This window comes from Odontomachus brunneus, unplaced genomic scaffold (assembly GCF_010583005.1).
Source record: "Odontomachus brunneus isolate Ranch 3 - 2012 unplaced genomic scaffold, Obru_v1 Obru_scaffold_103, whole genome shotgun sequence".
Taxonomy (NCBI): domain Eukaryota; kingdom Metazoa; phylum Arthropoda; class Insecta; order Hymenoptera; family Formicidae; genus Odontomachus; species Odontomachus brunneus.
The window spans coordinates 689,945-708,927 of record NW_022639553.1 but is presented as its reverse complement, the minus strand read 5'-3'; the positions used below and the strand labels follow the sequence as shown (position 1 = coordinate 708,927).

The 18,983-nt window shown below is 42.4% G+C and overlaps 1 protein-coding gene across 1 annotated transcript in view; it reads left to right on the top strand.

Moving 5' to 3' along the window:
- LOC116848961 (cell wall protein DAN4) overlaps window positions 1–16,942 on the top strand; it is a 74,669-nt gene extending 57,727 nt beyond the window's left edge. Inside the window, exon 2 of the mRNA XM_032825634.1 lies at window positions 10,851–16,942. Within this exon, the coding sequence (XP_032681525.1) occupies window positions 10,851–12,704 (1,854 nt within the window). The 3' untranslated portion in view covers window positions 12,705–16,942. The remainder of the gene's footprint in view (window positions 1–10,850) is intronic.
- Window positions 16,943–18,983: the final 2,041 nt, after the last annotated feature.

Genomic DNA, 18,983 nt, shown 5'->3' with positions numbered 1-18,983 from the left:
AGTTATCCTATTTTTAACGTTAGAAAGTTTAATGGAATTGTTCAATTTCAAATCTGAAATTTTATGACAGGCGACTTAGCTGATAACTTTATTATACTATCTGTTTCCACTACGCCGAGATACCCCCCAATTATCGGTTGCTCATGGCTCATAGATTTTGAATGACTCAGCACCGAATGCGCCGTTCTCCGTAACGCGACTTCCAGCATCTGCAATCCAGGGTAAACGTTCCCTCCGCTTTCTCAGAGACTGAAAGAGAACGAGGAGGAGAAGCAGGAGGTAATACATCTATGTGATAAATGGAAGAGCGAAAAGTAATCAATACGGAGAAATAACGACTTTGTTAGCGCGCAGTGGAATCATTCCATCTCGTACGTCGGTGTGTGACAGAACAAATTACTCCCGATACCGTTTGCACCGATATAGCTTAATATATCGTGACCGACCCTGATACGAGAGAAAAGAAAAAAAGTCAATATTATCCGCAATAAAAGCAACCTCGCTCGCGCGCGCACGACGCATAATTGATTACGGACGTTGACGTTTCTCGTGATAAACTTTGCGCTTCTCGGTAATGAGAATATCTCCGAAAAGAAGCACACACCGGTGAATGAGGAGCGCGATGAATAACGGTGAAGGAGGAAAGATAAGAAGCGACGGGGAGGAAGAAAGGAAAGAGAAAATCTGATACGCGGCGTTCGCGGGAATGCGCATGGCCGTTGCGACGGTCGTCTCTAATTTGGTCGAGCTAAAAAGGCCATTAATCATCGCGCGTATTAAGCGTCTCTCGTAATACGAGCAGCGATCATCTCTCTCTCTTTCTCTCTCTCTCTCTCATTTAATAAACGACCCTGTCGCGTGGGATGCATCGATTATGAGAAAATATGCGCTCGCGCGCGGGATATCAGGTATGCGGCGACGCACACGCGAATGACTCGACTCGCCGGGAGAGTGACCTCACTTGAGGTGTCCACATGTCAGTACGTGTTCTCCTTTCAACAGGAAACCGTTCTCTATTCGGCCGACCAGTCTTGCGCGCGTGCACGCCTCTTAACATCTCGCCGGCCGCCATTATAAATCGGCCGATATTAATCCTATGCATATTTATAATTCGTACGCACGCGCGCGTACTAGTCGATTTATGGGAACGCGCACGAGCCGAAGACAGTGTGATTAATCCCGATGCGGGGCACCAAACAAACACATCGAGACCGCGCGCGTCCGCGCGCCGAGCATCGATAATCGTCCCGGGGGGAATATTAATCTACCGTAAAGAATTAACTGCAACGGCCCGAGCGACCGTTTAACACGTCGCCCGTGGGCCAACACCTTTTTCCTCAGCACAACGCACCGGCTGCGTAGCACACGCATCGCCGTCTCGACGTGCTACGAGAATTGAACTTTAACCCGACACGAGACCGCGCCAGAGAAGAATTCTTCGGTTTTAGTGCCCTGTCGACGGCTCACGGGCGATAATATATTGTCTTGGCAAATTGCCGGCGTGTGCGTGGAAATTGCTGAAACGGCCGTACTGTCAATTTCGCGACTCTGATTTATAGGGCACCTCGTGTCTAAGATAAAATAATGGAAAATTGAATTCTTTCGGAGCGATCTTCACGGAAGGTCAGCGGTAATACACGCGCGCTAACGAAATAATTCTGAGATGAAGAGAGTCGAGTTGACTCAAGGGGTGTATCGATCATGTGCCTTGTTTATGTGTTTATTGTAAGAAGAACAGTGGACAAAAATTTTACTAAAAGAAGTTATTCGATAAGAAATTAACAAACATATTTCCGATCAAAATTACCAATGAATTTTTTTATCTGATCAGAATACATTCGATGAGAAATATCGGTTCACAATTTCTTGATCGGTTTATCTGATAAAATGATTATGATCGAAATATTCGATTAAATTTAATTGGATATCCTGATCGGATATAAGAATTAATCGGTATTTCGATTGGAAATATTTGTTTGTTAATTTTTTATTGGATAATTTCTCTGAATGTAAATTTTGAAATATGTAGCATCTTACCTCGGTCTCCCCTGCATTAAACTTAATAAATATTGTCGCACTTCCTGATATAATGACACTTGACAAGTTTGGTCAAGTATATCATACATGAAACACTTGTACACGACTTGATTATTCAAGGAATCGGTAATTCCAGGAATAACCAATAATCATAATGCAAGAATATTCAGACATAATGCGCCTGTTTGGAAATGTTCGGTGTCTCTGTGCCTAAAGAATGGGATTACATATTTGGAATCTGATCCTGAGTCAAAGTTTTAACTCTACTTTCAACCTAAACTTTCTCACATCTGTTCTGAGGGATCATAGGTATAATGAGAGAGTGTATGTTTAATACACATGGAGATTGAAGTTCTAATTAGCTCCTGTAAGTAGCATAAATGCCTCTGAATTTTAAAGAGAAGAGAACCTCTCGGCAAACTTAGTAAGTTAAATATGATCAAAAAAAGTTGGTATTGATTCCAGAGTATCAAAATAGGCGCTGAGTGGGATGTTGAGGTCGAAAGCGGGATAAAAATTTCGACTCAGGATGCATCAGGACACTTGTTTCTGTCGATGACACGTGTTCATGCGACAACAAACGACGAGTGTGGACAGAACATCGTCTATGCACGAGACGTGAATGCATTTCCAGTCATCGGCGCGAGACTGTGGTACTGGTGGTACCGGTTTGCGGATCGGCCGCTTTATTCGGAGTAACTCTTAGTCCTCCTCCGCCACTTTGCCTTCCGTTTCGCAACCGCGGGGACGTGATAAGTAATAAAGGTGCGGGCGAGGATAAAGTCCCGCGAGCGCGCTGTAACTCGCCGCGAAATAATTGTCGAAGCGATGTCGTTAATAAAAGAAATCAGGGAAGACGGATACAATGACATCCAGCGTTTCGAAGCGTCCAGTCTGGCCCGACAAAGCGGGAACAAAGATTTCGTTTCTTTTTTAGTTTTTCTTCTTCTCATTGGATTTTCTCGCTTTTTCTCTTTTCTTTTTCTCGGAATTCTGTTGTTATATAATTCTATGTTAACGAACACTTATAAGCGTTCGAGTTAAAAGTATCGACGACGAAGCCGGGCGAAAATAATGCATCGCCGCGTGTATCGTAAAGTAGTTGTCGGTGCGCACACCCACGCTGCGAATCCCTCCTTGCATCCCTCGCCAGTCTCCCACACTGTACCCCGCCCTTTCTCTACACCTTCGTTTCTCCTGTTGCCGAGAGGAATACGACATGATCAGTAGCGGCTTCTCATGCGCACTCCACGCGTCTCTGTGCTCCAAGATCCGCCTGTAAAAATAAAACGAAGCCAGTACTCTCCACTCCTAGGATTTCAAGAAACCGAGCAGCACATAAAGTCGAAGAGAATGAAAGGTTGCTGGCTATGATTGTGCAAGTGTACACTTGCGAAAATCGAATGCACGAATTGCAAACGCGCACTTTCCATCGCGTTGAAACTATTTATCCATCCAATATGAAATTACTCGGCAAAATTATATTGAGAAAAAAATATTTGAAAATTTATTTGGCGAGTGTAAAGTGGGATGTGAAAATTTATTTCTGTGGAATGAAGTTTATATCTGTGTACGTGTGGATAAATCTTATATTTATACCCCACAAATAAATTTTCAAGTATTCTTTTCTCCATGTACTCCTGTCGTCACGAAATAATTTGTTATGTATTCGTCATTTGGTTATTTTCTGCCCGTTCTACTCGCGAATTCAAAAAAGATCTCTAAATAACAAACAATATTAGAGTGAACAAGCAATATTAGATGGAAACAATAATAAAATATGACGAGTATATTTTGTTTCACTGTAACTTATTGCACTGGTCTGCCAATTCAGGCAGTTCAACTAAAAAGAACAGACTTGATGGAACAAAACCGCCACGGGGCCCGTACGATGCTGGACACGTAAGTGCGTTTAATCTTACCCATCTTTGCTGGACGAGCCATCACTTGAGCAAGGACGGCAGCGACCTTCCCGCAAAAATGCGCGGTGGACCGCGACGCGGTGCAACGGACAGGGTGATGCGGCGCAGCGCAACGCAGCGCAGCACCCGGCAATAAAATCGAACTCGGGAGGTCCCGAGTGCTTTTAAGTAATCGCGCTCGCGAGGATTTTACACCTCTCTGTGACCCGCATAAGGATCCTCACGCTCGGCAAAGGAAAGCACCGCTTCTCTCTCGCTCGTTCGCTCACTCACTCGCCCGTCGCTCTTCACGCAGCCGTCACGTAACAACACCATTAAATGCGCGTGGCGAGATACGCGCGCATTGTCGGGTCAAGTGCGCCGATAGCTAATTGAAAGTAGGATGTTCGCGAGGCTAATTTCTCTGACGTTAATACGCCCGTAGTAATTTCGCGCCCGACACGAAGCAGAAATAACTCTCGACACGTCGCTTTACGTAAATATCCTAAGACACATTCGCGCTTATCTCGGCTCGTGAACGTCGAGATTTTAGGAGGTTGCACGGGCATCGTTTCCTGAGGGTCTGCTGAAGTCTGAAATTTTGTTTTCAAAGTTTAAATTTTACTCAAGTTGTAATATCCGGCTACTGTTATTATTAACACTATTGGTTACGAAATGTGTTTTATTTTTCATATTTTTCATTTTATATATCTCTTCTTCAATTTTTCATATTTTTGCAGCTTGGAAAGCTGCAATTATTAAATATATTGCACATTATGAAAGGAGAAATACAAGTAAATTTATAAAATTAGATAATACACATGCATTATGCAATAATGAAAATTGACAAAAGATGTCACCATGCCATACGAAAATCAAATGTAAGAATCTGTTACATATTTTGTGTAAGATTTTTTGCTTTTGAATGTTTTATTTATTATTTACTTATATTACGAAAGTGTGTTTTTTAAAGAACTTATCCAATTATTAACGAAATGACTGAATTTTGTTATATTTACCATCAATAACCCCTGCAAAGAACCTGCATATATTAATTTTGGTGGAAATATATTCAATATCTTAAAATTTCAATATTTTCCAAATCATCTTGCATTCGTCAATTTAAATTTCATTTTTAAAAACTCGCATGTCAAAATTGCAAGAAATATATATATATATATATATATATATATGCATGTGTGTGTGTGTGTACGACGAATAAATTAAAAAAGAATATCATATTAATGCCTAAGCCGACGTGTGTGATACTGAATACCGCATTACGAATTTATTATTTATTTGTTATAAAAAATTGTAAAAACACTATAGAAAGAAGTAAAATATATCTGTAATAAAATATAACATTGAAAGTTTTTGTGCTTTCAAATTTATATCAAATAAACCTGTGACTAGTCGTAAGTAAAAAGCTAAGAGAAAGAAGATTCGCATAATACTACTTAAATAAAGACTATATAAAAATATAAATAAAACAAATGAAAATAACAGTAACACAAAATAAACATTTCAGAATATTTGGAAACATCTGGTAAGGAGCATAGAATTCCATAACGTGATTCACTGGATTGATAGTGACTAACAAGTAATCTTCTGATAGGAAAAATATGAAATAGTCCCTATTCTATAATAGACATGATGAATATGGGATGCAAAAGAATAAGAGTGCAATAGAAAAAAGGGATGCGCCATATATGAAATCCTTCAGAAAAATTAAAATTGTAATACGAAGTGTTACTACGCGCACCCGCTTAAGGATTAAAATCTAAATGTTATTTCTCTCAGTCCAGTGATTTTTGTCCTAGACACACAGAGGCTCCTTCCATTATACGACATAAAGGGTTAATATTAGAAGATTGCTCGATAAAATCCCGTTCTCAAGGAGCGTCTCTGCTTTTCTTCATTATATTTTCTACTTCTTCCACAAAGATATGGAACGATGCATCCCCTTAGACGCCCCGTGCGGCGCCCATGCGTATCCTTTCTCTCGGCGGCGTATGTCGCAATCGCGTAATAAGGGATAAATTAGGCGTTTATGTTCGCGCACCAGCGGTCGCTATCTGCGGGACGCGGACTCGTCGGCACGTGAGAAGCACGCACGGTTAATTGCCATCGGGACAACCGTCGAACTCGCTTTAAAACGCTCACAAAGTTGCGACTGGTTACGATCGCGAAGTCGAGAGCAGAGTTGCCAACCCTGAAATTTCATCAGTTTTGGTAATTTTTGTTTTATTCTGAAAGTTGATTAGAGCAAAATCTGATGAATTTAGAGAGCTTATAAGGCCAAGTTTACAATAGATATGATAAACTTATACTGTAAAAAATTGACCATTCAACCAGTCGAATGTGAGGAGAATAATAGACTCTGATTAATCCATTAGAGAGCACAAAATTTATGTGAACGATCTTTGGAAGATAGATATAATTGATAGATCCAAAAGTATAGATCAATCAAAGAGGATTTTTACTCAATGGTCGCATAACTGTTGTGTATAAATGTAGCTATTATATTTCCTTTTTATTTTGCATTACATTTTATTTTTTAAAATATAGTTATACCAATATAATATTTATATATTTATATAAATAAAGCAATATTTATAAATATTAATTGTTTTATTTTCCGTTTTGTGATAATCAGTAAAACTTGATCGTTTCTGAAAGAAAAGAAACATGAAGATTTATTCATTTAAGATTCATTCAAGATTTAAGAGAATTATTTAAGCACATTCAAGATTTATTAAATTAAAAATTTGAAATACAGGACAGTTGGTGAAAAATTATATCAATTTGATAAAGTATTATCAGAGATATGGGGAGATTTGGTAACTTTATGTTTGAAAGTAAAAAACATAGTTTTGATTTGGCAACACTGATCGAGAGAGGCCCATTCCTTGCGTCGTATCCCACAGCGCTCGAGGACCGTCCTCTCGTGCGGCGCTTCAGACTTTTCTCTCTTCGCGAGCTTTGTCGGCGCACCGCCCGCAGACGTTGAAGATCAATTTTTCACGGCGATCACGAGCGAACGCGCCACGACCGTTCGCTTCTTCCTCTCCTCTTTCATCCTCAGCCTGAAATGTCACGAACGCCACTACGCCGCGTTTCCGCGGCTGAGACCGTGCGTTGTTGTCGGAGCGGAACCCATCGCTCAGGTTCGCACGATCGGAGTCACGTAGCCTCCATCGGTGATGACTATAATCAGGACATGTGAATATAAATTGCCTCTGTATATACGTATATACGTTTCAGGCGCAAGTACCATTGGTGACGAGGAAAACTCACTGAAATTGCTTCAAGGTCCGCGACACCGATGTGCAAATAGTCACGGAATTCTTCAACCGCGGCGTGACCGCGGCAAGAATGTATACGGATAATGAAACGTCATTTTTCGCGCTTAATATATATACATTAACTATTCTCGCACTCTGCGGGAACGTCGATCATCGACCCCCTTTTGCGGTTGTATCGCGAGGTTCTCAAGTCGCATGCGTAAGGTAAAAATACCAATGTCTGGACACTAACAACATTAACACTCGGCTTTGGATTTTCTTGTCGTTTCAGTCTTTAGATACGAATATTTTAAATTTCAAAGTAAAAAAAAAAAAATATATATATACATATACTGAGAAAAAAATACTTTAGAAGATTTATTTGCGAGATAATATTTATTTCATAGAAATAAGTTTCGTTTCTTAGAAACAAAATATATACCCCCGAATAAATTTTCATATATTTTTTTCTTAGTGTATATTGAACATACAGAGTGTCTAACGATAATGTACATGTAGATTAGGTCCAACTGAAACGTATAGATTAGGTCAGATTGAACAAAAAATTTCTCTATCATTTTGTAAGAACAATCACCTAAAATTTTGAGCTATTAATTAAAAAAAGATTGAGTAAAATGATCACACGAGATACGGTGCAGAATATGGCAGAGTAAGTACGATTTGTTGTGTGCTTGTATATTAGGTCAAAAAGATCCTTTACCATTTTGCAAATAATCACCTAGATTTTTAATTATTAATGAAAGAGCATTGGTGCATTATCACACGCGATTATTGTTTACGGAAATTTTGTTTACGGATTATTGTTTACGATTATTGTTTTAGGAAATTTTTAATTAGGAAGGATTTCTTCAGTTTGATTTTTCTAATTTCCACGTATATACACGAGAGTTTTATATGCTGTCGTTAATCAACTCTGTAAACATATATTGCTTCCACGTTGGAAGCTACGTTGGTTGAATGTTTGTATTCTAAAAACAAAACAATAAGAATGTCCAGAGCTAGTAGCACCAGTGTTATTAGTGTCCAGGCATTCATACACCCTTACCTTACCCCGCGCGACTTTACCACCTGTGATCGTCGATCGGAGCGACGCTCCCCATTGTTTGCAAATGTAAACCCGAGCGCGTAATGGTTCCGGCATTATTAGACGTAGAGCCGCTGCGTTTGGACGATAACCTTGCCCACCTTACACGAGAGAAGAACGAAGATCCCAATAGACCGTCCGCTTGCTCATAAATATCGTATTCGTGACGTTGGCTCCCTTACCAGCGATTCGTCAAGGTCGCGGTTACAAGGAACTCGAGCATCCGAGGTATCTTATTACAGTCGAGATGGCCGTGTATCTTATTATATGCGTACAGGAGCCGCGGCGGGCAATCATTGGAAATCGATTAAGAACGCGATCGATAAGCTAGCGGCTAAAAGTCTGGACGGACGGTAAGTATCTGCCTTCTTTGGGCAACGCGTAATTCAGCCGCGGAGCTGAGAGTCACGGGACGTTGCAGATAAATCGAACACGTTGGCCCGATATTCCGTCAAAAGCCGAACGGAGCTTTAAATAGCGTTACAAGCTGCGAATTTCAAGACCCTGTTAAGTGCGATTCTAAGTGGATCGCGCGAACATGGGAAGAAAGGATTTGCTGTTACGACTGAAAACCTCGCTAGTCCAGCAAATCTGTAGCCGTAAGTCTCATTCTACAATAGATTGTTTTAAGCCCTAAGCCTTATGCTTTAGAGAAATTATCTCGATTCTAAACATCAAGCCTTAAGCTTTAAAAGGGAGTTGGCCAACTCGCTTAAGGCTTACGAATTAGAGCTTGAGACAGAGCGAGAAAAGGCCGGAAACACGTTACAATTTAGAGTTTAAAGCATAAGGCTTAGGGCTTAAAACATCTATTATAGCATGGGACTAATATATGGGTAGAGCCAGTTTGTTGTGGTAACAGCAACAAAGTTGCAGAGCTACATAAGATTTTTTGTGCCTAATAAAGTTTGATGTTACAGCACGGTAGATTTGTTAATACAGCTTTAATTGTTAAATTTTACTGTCATATAACAAATATTGGCTTGAAGAAAGATCTTTTTCTTCAAATTTAGTTAGATATTCCGTTTCCCTTGACAAAATGTATTGATTCGTTTATTATAACGAAACTTCATGCTAACATCATTACACTTTTTGCTCCATGAGTAAATCGACAATTGCTTCCATATATCATTTCTTTGATGTATCAGCAGATATACTTAATTATAACATTTAATTTTGTCCAGCAAGCTACAGGTTTGCTCAATCAACCAAATCATTTTTTTTTTGTGAACAAGTTGGATCTCTCTTTCTCATCGTTCCTGGTGCGAGAGGCACAGAAAACACAGGAAGTAATATGAGTCGAAACCGAGACGCGAAATTCACGGCGAGTCTGCGTAAAAATGTTCGAGATTTTCATCGGGAGAACGGCCATGTCTTTCGAGGACTTTACGAGCGACAGGGTGCGGCGATTTAAAAAATCGCTCGATACACCTGCCCGCGTCCTTCGTGTATCTCGAACGCGAAATGCATAAAAGCGGTTTATCGCCCCTCGGCGCGGATTCGCGCGAACCAACCGGTGTGTTCGCGTTTTGTTCCTGCTCTTTCGGCGGAGAGGGATAAAGTACTCCGCGAGCTTGTTCGCTGATTCCGCGCGCATTTAACGATGGCACAAAAGGTGCGAAACTAAAATGTGACATCCTATAAACGGCGCCACTCGCTCGCTGGCCCTTCGCTTGAACTTTATGGCAACCCGTGGGCATGACTTCATTTGCACGCTATTATTTATTCGTTTCGCAAGTCTACGTAAATTGAGCGTCTAGTAAGCTTGTCGTTATTGCAGTCACCGATATTGTACAATCAAAAGCTCAATTTAGAGACTCACTACGTATACATAGCGCGTTTCACACATTCACCTTACTTCAATCGCAAATCATATACTCTCTAAATTATCTCAAGTAAAAATCCACTTGAAGTATAGAATGACAGTCGGAAAATTCACTGAAATGCTTTTTATACTCATATAAGGTAAATACTCCACTCTGAATCGTCGTGTGAATATTTTTGCCCAGAATTGAAGATTGAATTCAATGTAGTTTGCGTTCAGATAGGTTGTCTGCTATTTTTTGTATGATTTCCAGAACGCATCCATCTTGTCCTCTTAGTTGCTTGAATTTTGTGCCCCGGATAGAAAGTGTTTATTAAGGGAGTAAATTACTTTTCTCAGAGCTTGTTTCAATTTTTTGGTAAGTTAATTGATGATTAAATCATATATCTGTCTTTTGTTTCTCCTTCAACTTAGATAAAGACACACATATGATTTAACTATCAGTTAACTTACCAAGAAGTTGGAACAATCGGATAAAAAAACCAAACAATATATTCTGAAATTTATTTGAAGAAAACTACTAAATATGAATATGTTTGAATGTTATCGTGTTAGAGCAAGAACCAAGAACTATAATTAAGTAAATATAATTTTAGTTAGGTCAATCATTTTTTCTCTCAGTATATGAAATAGAGAAGTCTCATAGTATCAGAGTTCGCTGAAATCATGATTAATAAGGCACCCGATGTGCGTTTTAGGTACTGCTTCAGGCGGCACTGGTCTGGGAGGAGGCGCGCGGCGCTCCACCAAGAAAGAGCGACATCCTTGCGGGCACGGAATTCCTGTCGGTCTTCATAAACGGCGCCATGGCGCCGACCCCGCATCGACGACGAGGTTTCCGCCGGGGTGGTCACGCAGCGTCAAACGGCGACAGCGCGACCGCTGAGTCGCACCAGCACGAGGCATCGATCTATCGGATATCTCGAAACCCCAACGTACCTCCGACGGTGTCAAGGCCGCCGAACGGCCGCGACGAGGTCGTTCGCTTCTACCCTATAAGTCAGAAGACGCTGGAGAACCGGCAACAGAATCTGGCGTCGTTAATCGACGACCTGAGCACACCGGGTGGCATAAGATCGACGCGTCTGACGCCGACGAGCGCGACGACGACGACGACGAGCCCGCCGCTGGCCATGAAAGATCCAACGACCTCGAGGTCGAATGGCACCAACAGCGCCGGATCCAACGCCACTGGCAGAGCTGTCAGCCGGCAGAAGGTGATCGGCGTCAGCGTCACATCCACGGTCGAGGCCACGCCGTATAAAGTGCGCGTCGAGCATTACGACAGCGCGGACGCCGCAGTGGTGACGCGACCGCCGAGTTTGGAGTCCCCAGTGAGCAGAGAAGCCACCAGAGACTCATCAATCAGAAGCACACTGAGGGGAACCAACGCTAAGCTGTTGTCAGCGTCACCGTCCACGACGACCACAACGACGACGACGACGACGACAACGACGAGCACGACGCTGATGACTACGCCCTCGCCGGCTCGATTCGTCACGGAGGAGCTCAGCAACATCGTCTCAGAGTCCAACAGCAGTGAGTTCTCCGTGGACGAGGATTCGCCGAGGACGAGCTGGCGCGGTCGCGTCACCATGGCGCCACAAATTCAACAGACCCCCGCATTCGCGGAGAGCCGACGGGACGAGGAGCTGAACGAAGCCACCCGCACTATCGACGAAGACGCCATCACCCTCCCGACGGAGGAAAATTATGAGCTACCCGTGGAGAACTCGGAGCCTCGGGAGCTGAACGAGGAGCCGCCGGAGATGTCATCGGAGCGGTTCCAGTCGCAGAACCGCAAGGCGGGCCGCCACTACGACGCGCCGATCTACAATCGATCGGGTCCAAAGGTCTATAGTCAACCGTCGAAGGCGTACAAGCCAACGCGGACGTACAACGAGCCCGCCAAGGTATACAGCGAACCGGCTAAGGTATACGGCGAGCCTGAACGAGTCTACGGAGAACCAGCTAAGGTCTACAGCGAGCCCGCCAAAATCTACAGCGAGCCGGCCAAGGTCTACAGCGAGCCCGCGAAAGTTTACAGCGAGCCCGCCAAGATCTATGGCGAGCCGGAGAAGGTTTACTCCGAGCCGTCCAAGGTCTACTCGGAGCCGGCGAAGGTGTACTCCGAGCCTGCCAAAATCTACTCGCAGCCGGCTAAGGTGTACGGCGAGCCCAGTAAGGTGTACGACTCCGAGGGCCAACCGGTGGATCGCCAGCGAAGCGGCGAGCCCGACGAGCAGAACTACGAGGTCGACGAGTCGGTCAGCGTCGGCAGCAACGGCAACGTCCACGGCCCGCAGTTGGTCGTCACGGAGATCCCAGTCACGTCTGAGGCCGAGGACGGTCACAAGGTCGGTTATGTGGTCGAAGGCAGGAACTTCAGGAAATATCGGGTCGAGGAGAGAACGCCTGACGGCTTCATCGTGGGCGAATACGGCGTTGTCAGTCACGACGACGGCTCGTTGCGCGGCGTCCGGTACACCGCGGACGGTACCATCGACCCACAGCTTATTTACGACGCCCTGAAGAAGTTCCTCTCTCTGTAAGCGCCGGAGGAGGATCACGAAGGAGGACGAACCGACGAGTCGTCGCAAAGCCCCGCGAACGATTACTAGTGACCACTGGTGGGCCGATTCTCTCGTCTGTGTGTCTCCCGCGGTAGCTGAGCTCGCGATACTGGAAGTCAGAGGAGTGATAGATGTACCGGCCGGCAATCGAGAGTATCTCGGGAATCTGCTGTCGCCGCGGATCCACCTCATGACACCTTCACCTGAATGACCTTCTGGACTGATGAAAGTCAGGTGACGTCAGAAGTGGCGGACGTTAACGCGACGAGAGGGGCGTCCTTGCTTCCTTCGGGATGAACAGATCGCAGGGAGGCTGACGACGACGGCAAGTCGGCAAGCCATGGGCTTCTTCGTGGCGGCGCAGCGGCCATCGTCGACGAGACGAACATGACTGATTCTTTTGTTCTTGCCAACTCAACTGCCTCAACAATTAATTTTAAGGACGACATTTAGGATCTAAGGAAGCCCGCGTGTCCGAGCAAGAGACGACCCGTTGTTCTCGATCCGAAGGTGGACCGAAAGGTCGGCCGGGACCGACGCACGAAAGTCAAATCGATGCTCAGTCATTGCGAAACTGACAGATGAAAGTTACTCTTTGGCCGGCGAAAGTACGAACTTTTGTGTGCAGTAACTGCTCGATGGCCTTTGACGATTGTGGCAACCGATCGAAGTGTAGCTGTCGAGTATTTTTCTTATAGGCCACTACTCGCAAGACTCTCGATGCAAGAACGGAACTTTCGGCATTCTGGTGCGTGAGAGATTGCACGTAGCTGACGACACACACCCGGCTTAGGCGATTTCCAGCTACGATATTAGGAGTGTCGGATCTTTTTCTGCAAGTTTCACACTTTATTCCACGTGAAACCGCGAACGATGATACGTACGCACCCCTTTAAGGCCTCTTTTACGTAATTATGTACATTCACCTTGGGTCCTGCCCAAATTTTTTATATTGGCGGAATAATGATTCTGTCGATACAATACTATCGAGCCACCCTAGGTAGAGCTATATTCTTTGCTCCGACCAATGAAACCGTGATTTCCTCGCTGATGAAACCAATATATGCGGTCGTGGGCAGAGCAGAATCGATGACATTCGAAATTGCGAGAAGTATAAGCAAATTTTCTTTTCTCAATTTTTTATTCAAATCATCTCAAAGTATAAAGTTAGCGTTTTTATGTTTATTATCATGCCTATAAAATTTATTAAATTTTATAGCACAGACATGAATATAAATATTAGGTATGTACATACTTTCTTAGAAAAAATGTAAAGTGAAGAGAATACGGCCTCTAGGAGTCTAATCGCGGCTATTTGGTGGGATTCCCAAATTGAATAATTGACGAGATGAATGTAAATAATTATGTACATTCAGCAAATCGCTTCCCCCAACAATCAACTTTATTTGTGTCGCAAAACTTTTCATCGAGAACGTCTTTTACAGAAATTTATGAAGAAAAAAGTGGCTTAGGCCTCAAAGGGTGAAAAACATAATAATAAATTTACAATAACGTTGTTTAATTATATATATCATAACTATGAGATGAATATCAGAAATAGCGCGGACTATTGAGATTAAATGTGCAAAAGACGAAACGAAAAAGGACGAAACGTCTAATCCTGATGCAATCTCGCCGTGATCGTAATTCGAGATCGATTTCAAGCGCACATATCGATACGTGTCTTCGTAACTGTATATCTCAAATAACGAGAATCCCGTGCGCCTTTGTGCATTCGTTGAGGATATATACTCGCGCCGGACCCTCGATCTCTGATCTCTGATCTTTGATCTCCGGTAAGAAAATCTCGGACGCCAATCGTTACGCCAATCGTTACGCAGGCGCGGACCCGACAAAATATTTTGGCCGAGGCAACGGCTCTTACTCCTTAACATGCCCAGCGCGTTCCGTAAAAGGACTCGTTTTACAACCCGAAAATATTCCATGACGTCCTTCCGCAAAACCGACCATCTCCATGTCGATCCTTTTATTTAAACAGCGAAGCGAAACGTCGAGGATTGTCGACCGATCGATACGATGCGATCTCGCATGGAAATCGAGAGCAAACTCTATTTGTATATTAGAAAAATACTACCAGGCAACAAACCTGTGTCGATAAGGATTAATTTAATCCGCCGAAGGGGATTTAACGAATCACTCGCGCCATTCCGCGAAAGTTAACGCTACAACATTCGGACAAACTCCTCATCGCGCATTAAAGAGCTTGAAGAAAGTCTCCAATTTAATTCCATATTATTTATTGTATTTCTTAGCAATTGTTCGTGGAACAAACTGCTTCGCTTAAAGCCGCAGTTTCTTTTGTGGTAATCAACAAAACAACCCGTAAAGATTTATGTATACAAGTTATTTATAAGAAGGAAGGAGCTAAAGTTCTTTTTTTAGGAAAAAATCTAACCCAACAACTTCAATCAATAAAAGTAGTAAAAAAAAAATATATATATATATAACTTTTATAGAAAGGTAAAAAAAATTTTTTTAAATAACCTAACAAAACCTATCTTCACCTAACCTAATCTAACCTAACATAACCTGTTTTATGTGGCATATGTCATCAAAAGATGTACGTTTCTTAAAAAAATAAATTAAGATCACAATGATACAGGTTAGGTTTGTTTTTGTTTCAAAAATAAAAAAAGACTTTTGTCCCCCCATAAAAATTTGTATATATATATTTTTTTTTGACGACCGTTTTGTTGAATATCGCAGAAAAATCTGCAGTTTTAAGTGGAATAGTATTTCCAATCATTTATTCATATTGCTTATATAAATTTTTCACACCAAACTCTTTGTGTAAAAATTGGATATAATTTATTACTCAATAACAGTACTCTACCATCAAATGTCCCGCAAATTTTCACGCTATCTTATCCGTTACATCTCGATCTAACCCATACTGACAATGATGTCGCTAACATTAGAGCGTGCCCGAGAATTCTAGCGTTAACAGCCTCTGAAATGATTGACTGAAAGTCTCCTTCGTATGCTTTTATCGCGACCACGCTTCTGCGATGAAGAGGTAGGAGAGGAAGTTGCAGCCGCCAGGGCCTTATTCTCGAGGTCGGGTGCAATCATCCCCGCGGGCCCCGCAGCTGCGATGGACGGGCCGACTTGTCGCGGCAGCGTGTTTGCGCGTCTCCTAGATCTAAGTTCCCTAGATCCTAAGGCTGTTCCGCGTCAAGGAAGTATCTCAATCAGCGAGAAGGCTGCTCTCCGTGGCTCGTCGATTGTTTTATTTAGCGTTTACCTAGCTCATTCTCTCTCATTACCTCAGTCCTTCGAGATAGTTCCTCTCGCCATGCAATATCGAGCGAGCCATACTTATCTTAAGTCGCGAGTGGACGGTACACCGCGAGACTCGCGAGAAGCACGCACGGGCTGTTCCGGAATCGCACACCGCGCTGCTCGTACGATCCGCAAGAAATCTCCAACGAAGAAGCCGACGCTCGTTCGATCGACGAGCCTACAGGAAAAAGGAATTAGCTGCGGCCGCAAGAATCCGTGTGTGGTAGCTGAATCTCGTTGTTAACATATGGCTACCTAAAAGTGCAGCTGTCAGCAGGCATATATTTAACTACAAAATCGATGTAGTAACAGTAGCAAAAGCAACAGTAACAAAAATGTCACTGTACACTGCAAATCCAGGTATTAATTTTAAACGTATAAGCGTTTTTGATTAAAGATCTTTTTAAACGTTTCTTGTATTTCTAAATCAGGTGATTTGACGCGTTTAAGACACATGCAAATTAAAATTTAACACGTTTAAACGTGTAAATAGAGATTTAGTCCAAACAGCACACTTGGATTTGCAGTGTATAGCAGTAAATTGTTTTTAGTCGCAGCAACGAATACATTTTCAGCAAACTATGATTAGCTGCGGCAGAGAAATCTTTTCTTTCTGTGCCTCTGCAGATGACACGCAATAACGTCAGATCCGCGAACACCCTGTGTATACGGATATCCCTCGTGTATTGCTCATGTTCGTAGACTCTAAGTAACGCCTCGATTATTTTATTCTACCAATATGTACACACATCTAAAGCGTTCCGGCATGTTACGGACGATATCTCTAAGAATTCTCGCGTGTAAGGCATGCATCCTAGATTAATATTCACTATTAAAATATTATGTATAGCGCTGTGCAGCCATCGCCATTTTTCAACAGCAACTTTGTAATAAATCCATTACCATGAAAAGTAGCGCGTCGCTTATTTTATTGCCGGACAAAACGAGCGGTTCACTCGGTGACGTGAGGGGGCGATTTATGGATCCCCGTTATTACCCGGAAGGCAAATCGATAATGCGTTTGTCATGGATATGAAGCGATCAGATCGCGAAAATAGGGGGTCATTGATTATCGCTGATACGTGTACGTACGAACTTAAGAAGGGTTCTCAGGCGTCCATTTACATACATTTGCCGAGCGTAATGCCCGTCCTCGCAGAATAGGCGAGGAACCCGATTACACCCTCGGTGGCCCGAGGGGTAATACGTGTCAAATTACGACGGAACTGAACCGCGGTGGAACGGCGCACAACGACCGTGAAACTTCCTCCTTTGGCCGGGGTGACGAGTGAAAGAGGCGACGATTGCCCGTTGATGCAATTCTCGAGAGAATTGACAGGGATTTTCGTAATATGTAGCGTTGTTCTAGAAATTGCGATTAAAAATGAGAAAAGCCGTATTTCTGGATATTCGATAATCCGGGCTGTACACTGAGAGAAATCTGATAAAAAGTTAACAAGCGGATATTTTCGATTAAAACACCGATGAATTTTTGTATCTGATAAAAAAATATTCGATGAGAAATATCGGTTTATAATTTTGTGATCGGTTTATCTGCTGAAAAAATTATGAATCGATATTTCTCATTGTATGTTCCTAATCGGATACAAAAATTCGTCGGTATTTGGATCGGAAATATCTGTTTATTAATCTCTTATCGAATAATTTGTTTCAGTGTTATTGTTTCTACTTTATATAAAAGTTTAGAGTAATACGAATTGCTCGCGAAATGGAGAAACAATTCTGCTGCATTATAAATTTATTTAAATAATTTAAATACTTTAATGAAACCATGTATATATAATAATAATAACTAGGTCCATGGAAGAGTCGTTTCTCTATTTTGCAAGCGCTTAGAGAAGCCATAATTGGTCCATATGGCGCTTCAAAGCATTTGTAGCGTCTAATGAAGATCGCAGCTATTACTTTAAAGTTTCTTGTAAAGTAGAAACAGTGTACTTCCTTCAATAAAGGATAAATTTCAATCTAAATTTTAGCTTCCACATATTGAGACAGCATGCCAAGTCCTGCTTTATGATCACTCGATCACTCTGACCGATCCCCCAGATTTAAGAAAAAAGTTATTCTTACTCTCTTAAAATGAATCAGTGAAACATCACTGAAAACAGTGAACATACATAACATTATAACTGATTTGCAGTTATAAGTGTTGCACTGAAAGTGCTCAGTGCTATATTTATAACTGATATCAGTGACTATTCACTGATTCACTTTAAGAGAGTAGTTTATCCATTATCCGCAAACATCCGCGAGTATTTGCCATCTACGAATATCCGTTATCTGTGGATTATTCGCAGATAATGGATTTTATCTGGTCATATGTTTGTCATATAAATATCAGAATTTCAGAAAGAAAACAACAGAATCTGAATTTGACATTTATCCATCCTTGATCACGATACGGCCGCTGGTGAGAAGATTTCTGCCGAAGATTTCTTTACTTTCAAAAAGGCTACTTTGAAGCTGTCGGAGAGATAATGCAGCGTCTTGTGTCACGCCTGTGCTGCACGAGCGAGAGATCGCGGCTAAATTTAAATGGGCGGCTTCTTGGACGCGGCAACGTTCAATTAAGTCGATGGGAAATTGATAAAAATCGCCCCGCTCCCCTCGCGAGCTTTACGATGGTCCTTTGTCTTCTTTTTAAGACCTAATAATCGCGCTAATGATACTTCCCGTTTTGCTTGTAAATCACGAAATAATAACACTGTGATCAGTGTCGAAGCCGGACCAGAGGGCGGGACGACATTAATAACAGCGACTTGGCAGCGTGCTTCCAGTAGGAAATATATATCGACAGCGGTTCAACGTCCTTCGCAGTTATTTTTCGTCGCGGTTACTTGCCGGACTGCTCGCGAGGGGAAGAAAGAAAGACGTTAAGCTACAAAGAATATAATGTTTTCCTTTTGAAACATAAATCGTTGATCACAATCAAAT